The 18,688-nt window shown below is 31.4% G+C and overlaps 1 protein-coding gene across 1 annotated transcript in view; it reads left to right on the forward strand.

Moving 5' to 3' along the window:
• LOC129753846 (uncharacterized) overlaps window positions 1-18,688 on the forward strand; it is a 234,011-nt gene that overhangs the window by 116,669 nt on the left and 98,654 nt on the right. The window contains exons 7-9 of the mRNA XM_055749694.1: window positions 1,371-1,515; window positions 1,693-1,826; window positions 15,492-15,651. Of these exons, the coding sequence (XP_055605669.1) occupies window positions 1,371-1,515; window positions 1,693-1,826; window positions 15,492-15,651 (439 nt within the window). The remainder of the gene's footprint in view (window positions 1-1,370; window positions 1,516-1,692; window positions 1,827-15,491; window positions 15,652-18,688) is intronic.

Here is an 18,688-nt window from a genome sequence, read left to right on the forward strand (position 1 = left end):
GAAATCATCAAGGTAATTAAAAATAGTTTGAAATGAAGCTGATTTGCATTTGCCTTTCCTATTCTTAGTCTGCTGTTTTTGCTAACATGAGAAGAAGCCAAGTATTTCATTTAAAAAGTTATAGCCATTTTGAAAAAAAAAATTTAAATGGTAATAATTGTCAGTGTTTTTTTAATTTATTTGTTAATTTTTTTTTAAAGGTTCATTGAGAGGGATATTTGAATCTCAACGAGATAAACTCTACTTGTAATCGGTTAAATGTGTTTGGATTTCAAACAAATTAAAAAGTTACAAACATAAATCTGAAAAGCTAATGAAATATCTAACGTGATGCCAGAAATGTTTTCAATAGTTTATCCACTGAGTTAACTAAAAATAAAATACGGTTTAAACTTCAAATTGCTTCTTTGTAAAAATAAGCCTTTCACTATGATAAGAGCTTCTACACAAGACATAAATTTATAAAGCCTAAATTTTCCTCTAACTTGTATTAGTCACAGAATCATTAAACACATTCTAGTTTTTTGATAAATTCTGAAAAATAGGAAAGAATTCCGAAAAAAAGTTACGTTTTCATATATTGTTTTACAGCTCCGCGAAAGACTGTAGAAAAAAAATTATATATTATATTCATAAAAATATTATAAAAATCATTATAAAAATATTCAACTATAGAAACAAACAATGATCAAAGCAAAAATCAAAATTTCTTAAGGTTTTAATTCATCTACCAAGTAAAAGAAGCTAGATCTTGTCGGAAAAAATCGAAAATATATCCTCAAGAGAGCTCATAAATCGTTCCGACCCGGTCCTTTGCCCGTTTTTCTTTGGGTTAGAAGCCATTCTCTGAAGCGCTGTGGAAAACGGAACGTGTCTTATCAAAGTTGGAACGATTACTGTCGTTAAGGGAATTTTCGGTGTGTTTGGGTGTGGGTGGGTGTTTGCCGTTCGTTTGGCCGTCCTTTGGCCCGGCTTTTGCGATTTCTTCCTCAGCGGAACTCGGTAGTAGTTTTTGAGAGTGACATTTATGGCTTTCGATGGAAATGGATTTACCCCCAACATTCAGCTTCCATTTTTGTAAGGTCGAGGGGTGGAAATGGGGAGGATTTAAGCGCTTCAAAAACACGGAAACTGCTCGTGACGGGCGCAGGTGGAAACTATTTATCCATTTGGCGTTTGGTTGCCCATTAATTCCTCTGGCTGGAGTAAAATAAAATAGAAAACCGATAAAGATTAGGACTTATTTGATGATGAAAATGGATTTTTATCGCTCTATACCGATCGCGTTCAGTATTAGCAGCCTCTCGGACCTCACTAAAAAGGTGTTTTATTTTCTGCTCCTTCCCAAAATAAAAAAAAAACAAATCTAGACCGATCCCGAGGGAAACGTTACGGTGTCCATCCTGGCATTTCGACCGACCATCGATGATAAGGGCAAGTACCTATCCTGCCGGGCTGAGATGGCCGTCATTCCGGATGCTGGCAAGGAGGACGGCTGGAAGTTGGACATTTACCGTGAGTATAATTATTATTATTATTTGTTATGTTGTATATGTATTTGCCCCTCCATTACGTCAAATCACTCGATTATCGCCAATGGTTCCGGATCGAGTTTTGATGTTGGTGCTAAAAAGATATGGATCAATTAATTTGTGATTTGGGACCTGTTTTGTTTTCTTATTTCTCTCGCAGATGTTCCGGTGGTGACCCTCGAGTATGGGACCAACTACAACTACACTTCATCCATCCGGGAGGGAGCTGATGTTTACTTCGAGTGTAACATTAAATCCAATCCCTGGGTGTATAAAGTGACCTGGAAGCATCAGGTGCGTAGGGCAGTTAATTCATAAAAATGGTCTACCTCCCAGTCAAGCAGGACATTAAAAATCATCAAAAGAAAAAAATGCAACTTTTTTTTTTAGCGATAATGTCTGAAACACTCAAACATATCAAAACTTTTAAAAATTTGGAATGTCGTTGATTGTTGCCTTCCATTTTTCACATGCAGATTTCACATTTGCCACGCACAGTCAGATCTTGTCAGCATCCCGCTGAGCAGTAAAAGTACATTTACTACTCGTCTTAACTTGGCTCGGCCCACTGTGCAGTATTGAACTCAGAGATAACTGAAACACAGGCTGAAAATTACCTTAGTTTCGTTAAGAAATTTTATAAATTTTCACAAAAACCTTCAGCTGGGCCTTTTCTACAGGAGAAACAAAAACGATGTTGATTTTTCAGTACAAAATATTCAGTTTTTCCATACAAACCTAAAAGTTTAAATTTACTCATGCAAAAGTTACTAAAAAATTCTAAAAAAAAATCATGGATGAGTTTTCGACCAAGATGAAGCTTTTTAGACCCCAGGGTTTTGAGAAATTCAAAAATGACCCCGAATGGACTCAGTCTACTGTAACAGCTTGTTTCTTACATCCTGTTTAATATTACATATGACACAAAATAATTTAAAAAAATGTACACCATCCCAAATACTGAATCATTAAATTCTGATTAAAGAATTTCAAACGCAGTAAATCCATAACAAAACAAAAATGAATAAAAACCCATTTATTCAGATAATTTTAACCCATTGGTGGTCTTTTAATGGCTGGATCCTGGAATATCTTTTATGATTCCGATTTAATGAATTTTTTTCATGATTAGTAAAATTTCAATAACCTCTGTTTGGAATCAAAGCACATGATAATTTTAAAAATAAATGAAATATAAAAATATAGGAAACAATTTAAACGAAGATCCCCAACCATGTGTTTCAAATAATTCAACGTTTGCTATGGGTAACCTCTGAATTAAAAAAAAAAAACGAAGAAGTTGAAAAAATAAATGCGTAAAATTACAATAAAAAAATACGATGCTTTATCTTAGAGTTCAATAAAAGGTCGAATGAACTATTTGTTCAGTAAATTTTGAAAACTTTGATAAATATTGTCAAAATTGACAAAATTGACAAAATTGACAAAATTGACAAAATTGACAAAATTGACAAAATTGACAAAATTGACAAAATTGACAAAATTGACAAAATTGACAAAATTGACAAAATTGACAAAATTGACAAAAATGACAAAATTGACAAAATTGACAAAATTGACAAAATTGACAAAATTGACAAAATTGACAAAATTGACAAAATTGACAAAATTGACAAAATTGACAAAATTGACAAAATTGACAAAATTGACGAAATTGACAAAATTGACAAAAATGACAAAATTGACAAAATTGACAAAATTGACAAAATTGACAAAATTGACAAAATTGACAAAATTGACAAAATTGACAAAATTGACAAAATTGACAAAATTGACAAAATTGACAAAATTGACAAAATTGACAAAATTGACGAAATTGACATACCGTGACCGGCCCTAATTCTGCGCAGTCCCAAACTCTGCGCATTTTCATATTCAAACATAAATATTTCAAGATGTGATGAACAAAATATCCATGAAGCAAGCTGAATCTCTTCAGTTACTGTTTATCTTCAAAATGCTTCCAATTATTTTGAAATCTGATGAATTGTTCGCGAGAAATGGAATAAATCCAAATAAATGTAGGAAGCAAACGTTGAAAAATAGCCGCCGTTAGCAGTACAGCTTAAGTGTTGGGAAAACGAAAAGATCAAATGAAACAGTGTTATACACAATTTTCTCATTGGAAATGCCTTTACGTGAAAGATAAACTCATTCTGAACATGACTGCCAAAAAAAATTGAGAAAAAATGGTTTTTCAAACCAAAACAATGATTTAAGCAATGCGCAGAATTTGACACCATTTGTTTACTTATGTTCCTAATGCGCAGAATGAAAAGCACCGGAGAGAACTGATGTTAAAGCTGCAAGGAATTGAATGCAGGGGGTTAGAAGACTTTTAATTAGAGTTTTCTAAGAAGTTTTATGAAGATAGGGTGAAAGTTGTTGGGAGTACATGTTTTGTCGACAAAAAAAAAAGAAAATCTTGATTTGCGTTCTCTATCGTGTTCGCGTGTTAATCGTTCAATTTCAACTGTAGGGGAAAGGTTTCCTAAATGGGCCTATCGGGTTAAATGACCCTACGGCTGTTTGATGAAATGGCTGACTAGACAGCTTATCTGACCAATGCATTTTGAGGGTGATACGCTTAGAACATAATGCAAGAAAGAATTTTATGAATTTATAAACTCAAAAAAATTTAAGAAATCATACAAGGTTTTGATACATTTTGATGTAATATTTCGACTTTTAAAAATTATACGTAAAGAAGCTTAAAACAAAAACTAGGATGGTTTTTGTTTCTTACTCAAATGAACTTTAGAAATTGAACATATTTCAGCTTTTGTGGAGGTTTAATAATGATTATATAGTGGAATAATAGAGTGTTTTTGTATGCCCCCATCATGTTTGTAAAATGCCTCCGTCCTAAAATAACAAGTTAAATAGACTAAATAAATGATTTTTATCATTGAACCTTCAAATCTAAGCTCTGAATAGCATCTTAAGAGAGAATTGAAGATCTAAAACAGATTTGATAAAGTTTTTCTCATGGATGAACTGCCTCCATAGTATGGCAACCCTAACTTTTGTTTTATTCTACAAAATTATAATATACATAGATTTTCATAAAACTTCAGCTTTGTCGTACAAAAATAATTACTTTCTAGCAGTTTCAATGAAATTATACGGAAATATTGCCCAAAAAACTGAAATTTGGTTCAAAACACAAATAGGCGCATTTAGCCCGCACGGATTGAGGTTCGGCATTTTAGACAACACTTACAATAAAATCGTTTTCTTGGAAACAGAAGAAAATTTTAACATAAAAATTACTCCATTAAATAGAAAACAGATGCTTGCACACGTGTATATAGTTTTTGTACACATATTCGATGTGATATTTGATTAAATCAGTGTTCTGCTTAATAGGCGCATATAGCCCGCTCCTCCCCTACAGACTGTTCCGACGTACAGAAGCAGGTCCGGCGGGCTATGAAATCGCCCCAGCTGGAGGAACTACGCGAACCTTCTCTCGGTTTGCACGCTCACTCGCACTCGTTGACTAACTGATACTGACTAATAGTAAGCCAAATGAAGCAGCACGTAGTTCCCCCAGCTGGGGCGATTTTGTTGTCCGCCGGAACTGCCACTGCACACCAACGAAACAAGTTAATTTGACCAGATCCGGCGACGAACATGATCGGTCAACAAATATTTAGTAAGCAAGCTGTAGGAAAAAAGCATCTGCAAGTAACATATATAGCAAGTGTAATAAATAGTGAAAGAAAGTGTCACATAAGTTTCAAAGATCCAAGGCTTGAATTGGCCCTTTTTCATAATTTGCATCACTTCACTAAGCGTAAAACATGCTTTTTAATACGTTTCAACTAAATCAAATATTGGTCTTACCAGTACGGGGTGGTATATTGGTTTTATTTGGGTGCGCAGAATATGGGACATATGCGAAGAATTAGGAACAAATAGAAAATAGTGCGCAGAATAAAGGCCACTTATATTTCTCCAAATGTTGTAAATAATCCACATTTTTGCTCCAAAATCGAGCTCTCATTATTTTTGCCGTTAAGTTTGTTAGTTAGTCACACTGTACACGAAATTTTGAGGAAATTTATTGAAAGGTCAACTTTTTATAACTAAAAACATTTGAAAAATCCTTAACTGCGCAGAATTAGGGCCGTTCACGGTAATTGACAAAATTGGCAAAATTGACAAAATTGACAAAATTGACAAAATTGACAAAATTGACAAAATTGACAAAATTGACAAAATTGACAAAATTGACAAAATTGACAAAATTGACAAAATTGACAAAATTGACAAAATTGACAAAATTGACAAAATTGACAAAATTGACAAAATTGACAAAATTGACAAAATTGACAAAATTGACAAAATTGACAAAATTGACAAAATTGACAAAATTGACAAAATTGCCAAAATTGACAAAATTGACAAAATTGACAAAATTGACAAAATTGACAAAATTGACAAAATTGACAAAATTGACAAAATTGACAAAATTGACAAAATTGACAAAATTGACAAAATTGACATAAATGACAAAATTGACAAAATTGACAAAATTGACAAAATTGACAAAATTGACAAAATTGACAAAATTGACAAAATTGACAAAATTGACAAAATTGACAAAATTGACAAAATTGACAAAATTGACAAAATTGACAAAATTGACAAAATTGACAAAATTGACAAAATTGACAAAATTGACAAAATTGACAAAATTGACAAAATTGACAAAATTGACAAAATTGACAAAATTGACAAAATTGACAAAATTGACAAAATTGACAAAATTGACAAAATTGACAAAATTGACAAAATTGACAAAATTGACAAAATTGACAAAATTGACAAAATTGACAAAATTGACAAAATTGACAAAATTGACAAAATTGACAAAATTGACAAAATTGACAAAATTGACAAAATTGACAAAATTGACAAAATTGACAAAATTGACAAAATTGACAAAATTGACAAAATTGACAAAATTGACAAAATTGACAAAATTGACAAAATTGACAAAATTGACAAAATTGACAAAATTGACAAAATTGACAAAATTGACAAAATTGACAAAATGTACAAAATTGACAAAATTGACAAAATTGACAAAATTGACAAAATTGACAAAATTGACAAAATTGACAAAATTGACAAAATTGACAAAATTGGCAAAATTGACAAAATTGACAAAATTGACAAAATTGACAAAATTGACAAAATTGACAAAATTGACAAAATTGACAAAATTGACAAAATTGACAAAATTGACAAATTTGACAAATTTGACAAAATTGATAAAATTGATAAAATTGACAAAATTGACAAAATTGACAAAATTGACAAAATTGACAAAATTGACAAAATTGACAAAATTGACAAAATTGATAAAATTGACAAAATTGACAAAATTGACAAAATTGACAAAATTGACAAAATTGACAAAATTGACAAAATTGACAAAATTGACAAAATTGACAAAATTGACAAAATTGACAAAATTGACAAAATTGACAAAATTGACAAAATTGACAAAATTGACAAAATTGACAAAATTGATAAAATTGACAAAATTGACAAAATTGACAAAATTGACAAAATTGACAAAATTGACAAAATTGACAAAATTGACAAAATTGACAAAATTGACAAAATTGACAAAATTGACAAAATTGACAAAATTGACAAAATTGACAAAATTGACAAAATTGACAAAATTGACAAAATTGACAAAATTGACAAAATTGACAAAATTGACAAAATTGACAAAATTGACAAAATTGACAAAATTGACAAAATTGACAAAATTGACAAAATTGACAAAATTGACAAAATTGACAAAATTGACAAAATTGACAAAATTGACAAAATTGACAAAATTGACAAAATTGACAAAATTGACAAAATTGACAAAATTGACAAAATTGACTAAATTGACAAAATTGACAAAATTGACAAAATTGACAAAATTGACAAAATTGACAAAATTGACAAAATTGACAAAATTGACAAAATTGACAAAATTGACAAAATTGACAAAATTGACAAAATTGACAAAAATTTTGTAAATTTTGTCATTTTTGTCATTTTTGTCATTTTTGTCATTTTTGTCATTTTTGTCATTTTTGTCATTTTTGTGATTTTTGTCATTTTTGTCATTTTTGTCATTTTTGTCATTTTTGTCATTTTTGTCATTTTTGTCATTTTTGTCATTTTTGTCATTTTTGTCATTTTTGTCATTTTTGTCATTTTTGTCATTTTTGTCATTTTTGTCATTTTTGTCATTTTTGTCATTTTTGTCATTTTTGTCATTTTTGTCATTTTTGTCATTTTTGTCATTTTTGTCATTTTTGTCATTTTTGTCATTTTTGTCATTTTTGTCATTTTTGTCATTTTTGTCATTTTTGTCATTTTTGTCATTTTTGTCATTTTTGTCATTTTTGTCATTTTTGTCATTTTTGTCATTTTTGTCATTTTTGTCATTTTTGTCATTTTTGTCATTTTTGTCATTTTTGTCATTTTTGTCATTTTTGTCATTTTTGTCATTTTTGTCATTTTTGTCATTTTTGTCATTTTTGTCATTTTTGTCATTTTTGTCATTTTTGTCATTTTTGTCATTTTTGTCATTTTTGTCATTTTTGTCATTTTTGTCATTTTTGTCATTTTTGTCATTTTTGTCATTTTTGTCATTTTTGTCATTTTTGTCATTTTTGTCATTTTTGTCATTTTTGTCATTTTTGTCATTTTTGTCATTTTTGTCATTTTTATCATTTTTGTCATTTTTGTCATTTTTGTCATTTTTGTCATTTTTGTCATTTTTGTCATTTTTGTCATTTTTGTCATTTTTGTCATTTTTGTCATTTTTGTCATTTTTGTCATTTTTGTCATTTTTGTCATTTTTGTCATTTTTGTCATTTTTGTCATTTTTGTCATTTTTGTCATTTTTGTCATTTTTGTCATTTTTGTCATTTTTGTCATTTTTGTCATTTTTGTCATTTTTGTCATTTTTGTCATTTTTGTCATTTTTGTCATTTTTGTCATTTTTGTCATTTTTGTCATTTTTGTCATTTTTGTCATTTTTGTCATTTTTGTCATTTTTGTCATTTTTGTCATTTTTGTCATTTTTGTCATTTTTGTCATTTTTGTCATTTTTGTCATTTTTGTCATTTTTGTCATTTTAGTAATTTTAGTAATTTTTGTCATTTTTGTCATTTTTGTCATTTTTGTCATTTTTGTCATTTTTGTCATTTTTGTCATTTTTGTCTTTTTGTCATTTTTCATTTTTCATTTTTTCCAATTTGGCAAATTTATAATTTTTTGTAAGCTGTCAATTTTTCTATGTCAATTATTTTTGTTATTTTTGTCATTTTGTGCTAGATGCTTATACTCTTATGAGAAAAGTGATAATAACATATATGATTGAATGCTTCTTAAAATTTACCAATATGGATAGATTTTTTATCAGACACTAGCTGACCCGTTGTGCTTTGCTACACCTTCCGGAAATCAATGTAATTTGTAAAAATTTATTCAAATTTAGATTTTAGAGAGCATTTTTTAAAATCAAACCTCATCATACTTCAGAACCAACAACTTTGAAATGAGAGCTGCAGCTGCAGTTCTGAATTGCAATCCGAAGATGTTATATATTATATACTGAAACATGATCTCTAAACTCGTTTTTCAAGATCTGAAATTTGTACTCTGTACCCAAAAAAACCTTTTTAAATATGGTCCCTTCTTTGAAAAGCTCTTTATCTTAAATTTACATGGGAGCTCTCCCATCTTTTTCAGTTTTTTCCCTCACTGCTTGAAGAAGGTAGGCAAATTAAACCGGCTCGATACCCAAACAGCACTTATCATGGTAATGAAAAATATATTAAATTAGTTATGTATAAATACAGTGCAAATTTTTTATTTTAAAATAAATTAACTACGGTAAAAATATAAATATTTAAAAAAATATCAGTTGCACCACTAAATAAGTTCTCAGCGTTTTTTTTATATTTTCTCTTTGAAAGTCAAATATTCAAAAATGTTGGCAAAAACAAATTTCTAAGTTTACATTTGTCCCGTATATTAGGGCAATTGTCAATGCAAAGCTTATTTACAGATGCGTCAGAGTAATGGCTTTAAAATGGATTTAATACGAATTCCTGCTTTTTGTTCTATCAAGTTTCACTGATATATCTGCAGTATCCCTGCAATATAAATTAATGTTTGTTACTCAACTTTTAACGAATGCTGTTCAAAGGGAATGACCTTCATTTACAAAGAAATTTAAGAATATCCAATATCCGCTTCAGTTTCAACATCCGGAATACCCCTTCTGGTTTTTCCAACATATTGAATCATTTTGAAGATGAATTTCTTAAAAGTTTGACGTTTGCTCTTGCCCCACCGTGTAAGTTGACAGAAGGGAATATTGTTTTTAACACTTTAAGGGTATACTAAGATTTCTCTTAAAAATTTTGCGTCCAGTTGAATATCAGTTCTAAAGTCTCGCTTTTCAAAAACGAAGCGGATCAAAAGTCTCTATTTTGCAGCCATGTAACACAAAAACACTTTTCATGTTAAGTACGTACTTGAATTGGTATGTAAGCAAAAAGTACGATGGTTATTTAAGAATTATTTTAAATAAAAAGCTCCCATTTTCATTTCTAAATTCGTTTCAGTTGTGTATTTCGGCCGAAGTAACAATTTCTAGAAGAAAACATAATTTTAATTTTTTTTAACAGAAAAAGTTGAACGTTTGAACATGTTCTAATGTTCTTTGAATGAAAAGTCGAATGCTACCTACATTAAAACGAACTAAATATGGAAGTATTTTTGCAAATCTTTCAATTGGTTTTGATTCGATTGATAAAATACCAATCCGTGTCACATTTAGGCGTCATTTATTACCACGTGCTGTGTACAAATCAAATAAGCAAGAAAAAAACACATCTAGATTGCATATCGCCCCACGTGTTTGAGAAACAGGCGCCTTATTGTTAAATTTTCCAGCAATCAATGAACAGTGTGCTTTGGTTACTATCCTCTTGCGACGACGTTTGCTCGCCCATGGAGACGAAAAACAAACCCCAGGTTGAGAAATACGCGCCAAAATATTCCTACTGATCAGTATGCTATGCCTGGGTTACTTTCCTTTTGCGACGTCGGCTCTCGACGCCTCGACCATAGAGACGAAAAACAAACCGCCCAAAGGAAAAAAAAAATCTCAAGAAAATGGATGTCATGACTTTAATTTGTTTCGAAAAACTACAAATTTTGTATGGAAGCCCCCCCTCCCTTAAGTCGGATGGAGTTTTGACTATTACAGAAACCATCCCCGGCCTCAAAAACCCTCAGATGCCAGTTTTGACGACGATCGGTTCAGTAGTTTCCGAGTCTATAGGGAACAGACAGACAGACAAACATTCATTTTTATATATATAGATAAATTTTTTAAATTTGTGTTATCTAATTGTTAAGGAAACAGCATATTGATAAACTTCATCAACTATCATTCAATTGTATAAAAGATCATTTGACACAGAGAAAAAGCTTAAAATAGGTCTCAAGATAAGAGGTTTATAGAAATGGACTATTTTTCTGGTATTCCAGTAGTCTTCACATATGACATGGAGAAAGAGAAATTTAATTTATTTAAAAAGAAGTAAAACCACAAATGACGCGTGTCTATGTCGTCATTTGGAACTTGACGTCATATTTTCGATCATCTTGATAAGCGATGGCTGGATATTGCTTGCAAGCCAAATGGATACCGTTTTTGGAGTGATCATTTTTATGATACTCCCAATAAAAACGAAATTTTAAACTATGTGGTTTTACCCTGTTTCCTTTATAGATTGAAGAAAAAAAAAATTTACAGATGAAAATCATTTTAATAGTGCAGTCCGATTTCGCAAAACGCCGAGAACAAAGGGTACAACGATTCACACTTGAACACTTTTTAATTGAAATGGAAGTTATTTTCTTTTTTTTATTATGAAGAGATTAATCCCCATAGTTTTATGTTTGATACTTTAATTTATCGGCCTCATCGGTGAAAAGTGATGTCCTTTTTAGAAGGGACATTAAAAAATTATGGAATTTTATTTATAGAGAGAAAGAAGGTTAAATGAAATGAAAGATGGTGAAAATGAGCGGGTAGAATTTATTTAGAAGCATTTTCATCACATATCAAATTTTTGTTCCGCACGGTCCAACTTCTACTAATTTTCACCATCTTTCATTTCATCTAACCTTCTAAATATCCATCTACAAAAAAAACCATAACCTTTTAATGTCCCTACTTAAAAGGACATCACTTTTCACCGATAAGGCCGATAAATCAAAGCTATTTTCTTTTTTCTATTTTTTCTGTTCTGCAGATTTTCTTTAAAAACTGATATTTACTGTTTTATTTTTTTATTTTGATAAATTCAAGAAAAGTTATTCGAGCCGCCGTAAAAACCGTGGGAAATACTTTTTATGTTATAAAACTAATTCAAAATATAACGGATGATCAGCAGAGAGTTCTTGATAAAGACATATTCTTCTTTATTGAAACAAGGAAAGTGATGTAGGGTGAGTGCGCCTACTTTGGACTTTGAGCCTACTTTAGTCCTAAAATGTCGAAAATTGTAAATAATTCTTTTTGCTGGCACAGAATTAATATATTCCTATGCACACAATGAACTCTTATTCTTTCTGAAGCCAACCATACCGTTTTTTGACATTAAAAGTCTTTCTGATGAAATATTCAACGTTTTTAAAAACGTACCCCCTCATCAGTTGTAAATCAGACAGCTCATTTAGTGGGGCGCGTTTTAAGAAATTAGAGTGTTTAAGGAAAAATCACAATTTTTTACTGTCCAAGCCAAAGTTTTAAGGAAAATTACTTTCACTGTGAAGAATGTGAACCATCCTACCTATTTTTCTTAAAATTCATGAAAATCAATGAAAAACTCGGAAAATTTGCAACGAGTCCAAATATAGGAAACTTTCGACTTTGATGTTCCATGTTTAGACCTAACATCACCAATACTTTGTATCAATACCAACAAATCGACAAAGGTGCGAATTTTGGATTGAGGCATAATTCTGAAACGATATTGAGTATTTATAACAGTTTTTGTCAGCTTTGCGCATATAAACTGCAAGTAAGTGGACACAAACAAGTTTCAGCTAGTGTTCTGCTGATAGAGCTGACGGGGAATGAAAGTGTTTGTGATATTCATAACAGAAATTTAAGTTTTTTAAAATGTTATAAAGATGTAATATTTTTGTATGATAATAATTGATTGAAGATTACATTTTCAATAAATTTGTTTATTTATTTTCGAATAATCATACTTTTATATGAATTTAAGTTCTAGGTCCATTTAAAGGAACCGGTTCAGTACCAAAATAGGAACAGTAGGTTCAATGTTGGAACTTTGGATCATCCATATCTTTGCAAATCTCTCAATAACGGCGTAACCTATGTTGAAAATTTTCAGTGAAACTTTCAGATAAGATCATGACTTATAAATAAATTCCCTAAAGGATATAAATTTCTCATCCATTTTAGAGAAAATCACGATTATTTAAAAACCACCGCTTAAAGGGTCCAAAGTAGGGCAACTAACCCTATTATTTATTATAGCGGATGCATTCCAGATTGATCCAAAAATAGGTCACATTTTTTAGTTTTATCTGAATAGTTTTCCGGAAGTATTCTAATCCATTTCAACGCTGCTGACAGGTTGAGCCAAAAAAGATAATTTTGTGTATTTTTCGTCACTATCCTTTTCTTCGACGCGACGTGACTACTGGATTCTGCTTAGATTTGTCCGGATTTTGTGTTAAAAAATTCGGAAGAAAATGCTCAGAATTTGACAGGTTTTGAAAAATTCTGCTGATTTACTTAGCCATTAAAATGCGGGCAAAATCTGAAATACTTAATCTAGGAGCCCCCTTTAACTTATATTACGGTAAAGTGAAATTACTTGAGATGTAATTCCACGCAGTCCCTTACCTGTTATATTTTAATTTCAATTCTCTAGCGTTAAATGTTTTTCCAAGATTTTAAGAATTTGAAGCAGAATGATTAAAGTTGATTTAAAATGTTCTTCATCGGGGGCCTTCTGAGGCGAGGCGCCCCTGGCAATTGGCCCCTATCGACATCCCCTTGATTCGATCTTGTACTCCCAGTAACATTTCTTCAATTATAAGTGTGGGTCTATCTGCAATGCGAAAAATTGTGTCCTGATTTGTGCTAACAAATAATGCAAGCTTAAATGAACGCATTTTTGTTTATTCGTAGTCCTTAGGCTTACGAGTTTTTCAATATAAATTTGTTTTACAGTCCCTATTCACCTCAGTCTGTGGGTGTACAAAAATTACTGTTGAAAAATTTATATTTCAAAATTTGGACTAAATAGGTCTTAAAAAAATCCTTCTAGAAAATCGGAAACTGGCAGATATGCATTTGATAGAAATATTTCGAAAAAAGTCCAAAAACTGTAACGATTCACTGCGTTTTACGGTACACTTTTTATTGGGTAAGATGCTAACTCCACTTTAAACATTATTTTTAGGTTATAACTTTAAAACGTTGAAAAACTAAATTGATGAGATTTTAATGAAATATTAACTAAATTTTCACCGCAGCATCCGCTTTGAAAAAAAAAATCCATTGAAATAAGTACAGGAGCCTTTTGAATTTGGCAAAATTTAATTTTAGCAACATTTGATTTTGGAAACATTCGATTTTGGCAACATTCGTGCTGAACAACAAAGCTTTTTACTGCTCAAAACTAGTAAAATTGAGCCCATCTCATAAATGTAATACAAATACATTGTGTTTTACATTCATGTTAATAAAAGACATCACAAACAGTTCGATTATGGCTGAGCAAAACAAATTGAACAGGCCTGTTGCCTAAATCGATGTTGATAAAGAATATGATAAAATCGGGATACTTCAATTGAATAAAATGTCATTAACTGATTGTTGAATTCTTGAGTTCAAATGAATTGATGACGAATATTTGACGAAGTTTTTGAACCCCAGGAATGCATTATTCCAACGGATAAAAATTTCAAAAAAAAAAGTAGTTTTCATGCGATTTTTTTTTGTGAATGAAGCAATTTTTGTACCTTAAAATTTTCAAACCTAAGTTCCTTAAAATAATAAAAATCTAGAGTTTTCGTTAATCATCAAGACTAACGGTAGCATTCCTGCTCAATTTTTCAAACCGTGGCCGTGGACTGATAAACATCTACAGGGATCCTATCTAAGCCTTGCTCCACAATTCAGTAGGTAGCTTAGAGTAGTGGCTGGCCGGAATTAAGAAGAGCCTCGAGCTCATCCCACACGTCCAACGAAGAAAATCATCTTGATCTGCCCCCCCCCCCCCTGCCTTCTTCTTTGATGAGCTTCTTAGGGATTCTTATTCTTCTTCAACGGGGGCCCTCCTCAATCAGCATCACGGCGCGCGGTACGGATTCTTTTCTCAGCCAGCACTAATTAGTCTTTTGTTTGATTATTCTCGGCAACGAAGCGGGCAGCCGACGGACGACGCCGGTTTTCGGGGGCTAATTTAGATGGACATCCGGTGTGAGATTAACTGACGTGGCGGATCCGGATGAGGAGCTGGGGCCTCATTTGGAATGGTTTCTCTCTCTCTCTATATCTCTTCGGAGGAGTGCCTGCTTAATTGATGTTATCGTAATTAGAACGATTGCTCGAATTCATGGGTGGAATACCACCATCTTGAGACGAGACTGCAAAAACCCAGGCCAAAGCCCGTAGCAGCAAATCAAACTTTTACGATTAGTTGTTGTGTTGCTGCTTCTTCGTCCATTTCGACTGGGAGATGAACTTTTATTTAATTGTTTTGTTTAACTGGTTTTCTTATCAAAGTATAACAATTTTCCCGGTTTCATCTTTCGTTTTTTTTTCTCCCTCTGCAATCCTCCTAGGGCAAGGAACTTTCGTCCAGCATAGTGGATGGGATTATTGTGTCCAACCAGAGTCTGGTGCTGCAGAATGTGAGCCGGGAGCGAGCTGGTCTCTATACTTGCGTTGGAAGCAATCGGGAGGGCGATGGCGAGAGCAACCCGGTACATCTGGACATTAAGTGTAAGTATAGAAAGAATATATTTTTAAAATGTATTTTTGTTTTAATTTTAGGGTTTGTCTTCTCTAATATTAAAAAGCATGTTTTATCTGTATGTCTGTATGTCTGCGTAGACTCAGACAACACAGATCGGCGAAAAATTAACATGGACAGTTTTTTTTTGGACCTGAATTGATCCCATATTTTTTGTGGGTTGGGGAAACATTTTGCTTAAAAAGCTAATTGGTTACTTTCATCAGGAAAGCATAATTGATGATAAACGTTGAAATCGTTGAAAATGCAATAGTTATATTTGAAAAAATATGAACGATGGTTAGAGTAGACATAATAAAAACATATACGATATTTTTGTGCTAGGATTCCGAGATACAATGACAGTCATCTTTTTTTGGACCCTAACTGAAGGAACATTTCTTCAAAAATGTTTTGTACATGTCCAAAAGCATTAACATTTTTTCAGAAATAATCGAAATAATATGTCACTATTTATGGATAGTTTGAATTTATTGACCTTCGGTTTTCGAAAACTATTTTCATTTGGAAGTAACGAAACATAAGTTTAAAGAGATACAGCAGCGTTGAAAAAAAGAATGAAATCGTGTGAAGCAGCACACTCTCTTACAAAATTTACAAGTTGCCATTTCTCTCTGGATAGATATTTTTAAGGGGGGAGTAGGGTCTAACACTTTCAAAAAATCGATTTTTTAATTTTTTTATTTTCTTATTGCAAAATATTTCAAGAATGTTGCGTCAAATTTTCAAGTCAATCGAAGCAAAACTGTAGAAACTATAGGCCTTTATCTCCTCTTATCTAATACTGCAAGAGAGAGAGAGAGCAGAAACTTCAAACGCGTTTTTCTCGAAAGCACATTTTAAAAGTCCGTGGACATCGTCATTTGAAAATTACTTCACCGATTCTTTTCAAATTTGGAACATAATTTCTACATATAAAAAACCAAACCCCAACGATTTTATTTTTTTTTTACTTTGGGGAGATTTTACAGGTAAAAAATGGCGGATTTTTTAGTGAAAAATCGTAGTATTTACTTCAAACAGCCATAAAAATTTTATTAAAATTTTTTTAAGTTAAATAAAATCGTTGGGGTCCAGAAAACATTTTTTTAAAATATTTTGCTCTGATTTTTTGACTTCAGATGATTCTGTGCTGAGATACAGTGTCCATCGCAAATCCTGTTTTCTAAAAGGCATCCTCGAAAATGCTCCGTCACCGGCTTATTTTTCAATATTTTTCTACGAAAAAATTACAAAATGTTCTTTCAACAATGCTTTGTATAGAGCAAAAAATTTGAATACACTTGTTTGAACGATAGCTCTAAAAAAATTTGTGAAAATGGGTTTTTTTACTCGTTAGACCCTATTCCCTCTTCTAGCACAAATATCCAACTTATCGTCCACAAAATTTCAAAACTATACAAAACACAAAGTCAATTTTGGGTCATTTTTGAATTTTTGAAACCCAGGGGTTAGACCTTCATTTTGATTTAAAATATCATTCGATTCGTTATTTATGCAAAATTTTTAAACAACATTTAGGTGAGTAAATTTGTACTTTACTATTTGTATAAGTAAATTGATTATTTTGTTCTGAGAAATCAACATAATTTTTGTTTTTTTCTGATGGATGGCTGATGGATTTTGTGCAAATTAATAAATTATTTTAAGTAAGTTTTTTGCTTAACAATGGTGTATCTTTCGTCATTAAAAAACTATCAATTTAATTGACATCACTGCTGGTGCCTGTTTCTGGTGCGAGGCACTGTATGACTACATTCCAAGCAATACTTTGCAATGCACCAGTAGTATTGTTCAACATCTAAGAACTTGTTTGCCTAATAGGATACGATGACAGAGACCTCAAGAAAGTGGTTCAATGAAAAAATTCCTTAAAAAAATATAAATTGTTACATAAACCTGTTCTATAGGAAAAAAAATATGTTGGTTCTCAGAACAAAATGTTCAATTTTCCCATACAAATTTCAAAGTTCATATTTACTCTTGTTAATATTGTATATTAATTCTGCAAAAAATGGAATCATGGATGAATTTTAATCCAAAAAAAGCCTCAAGACTCCAGGGTTTGAGACATTCATAAATGACCCCAAATCGACACAGTCGACTGTACAACCACTGGAAAGAATGATACACTCATAGAATGGTTGCAAAAATCCAATGCATATTTAGCAAATATCTGCTTCGAGAATGCGCTGAAAAGTGTACTGTGGATACGTGGAAAAATCTTTCCGGCATAAAACTAGAGTTCCCTAGTAAAATGATACATTTCCATTAAACTCAAGCAAAACCAGAAAAAACATTTTACGGGATTTTCATCCTATTGGATAATTCATCTCAAAAAAATATAGTGCGGATCGAACTCACTGCATCATCTCATCTCGGATTGAAAGTCCAATATTTTACCCAGTACAGCATCTGAGTCTGTTGGCAAACGAAATTTTATTGTCAAGCCTTTCTGCCACCGCCGATTTCCAAATAAGGCACTCCAATGCATTGGCCGTCCACCCTTTGGCCATTTAGAAAAGAGAATTGAAATTAAAAGTTTGAAGTCTGAATCAAAGCTTAATTTTTAAATGACACCAAACATTTTCATTTAATAAATTCCAGACATTCATAGTAGTTTTGCGATTATTAAACCAACATTAAAAAGAGACAAGATAAAAATTCTCAATGCAGAACTCCGATTTAAAATAATAACTGACCAAAATTTAAAATTAACCAAGTGAAATCTTATTGAAGATTCAGATGAAATAATCAATGATAAAAAAATTCTGACGAAATTTGAGCTTATTCGGATAGCTCTAAGGCAACTCTCACAGACATTCAAATTTGTATGGAATCCGAATTTAAATTTTAATGCAAAAACTAAATGTTTGAAAAAAATCGATAATTAAGCTGGCAATACTTTAAAACCACGCAAACATTATGGTGTCAAAATTTTAAGTATAATTGCAACTTTTTTTTTTTGTTTTTAAATTGCGACCCAGAGATGGGTCTTGACTCAAA

This window comes from Uranotaenia lowii, chromosome 3 (genome assembly GCF_029784155.1).
Source record: "Uranotaenia lowii strain MFRU-FL chromosome 3, ASM2978415v1, whole genome shotgun sequence".
NCBI classification, from domain to species: Eukaryota; Metazoa; Arthropoda; class Insecta; order Diptera; family Culicidae; genus Uranotaenia; species Uranotaenia lowii.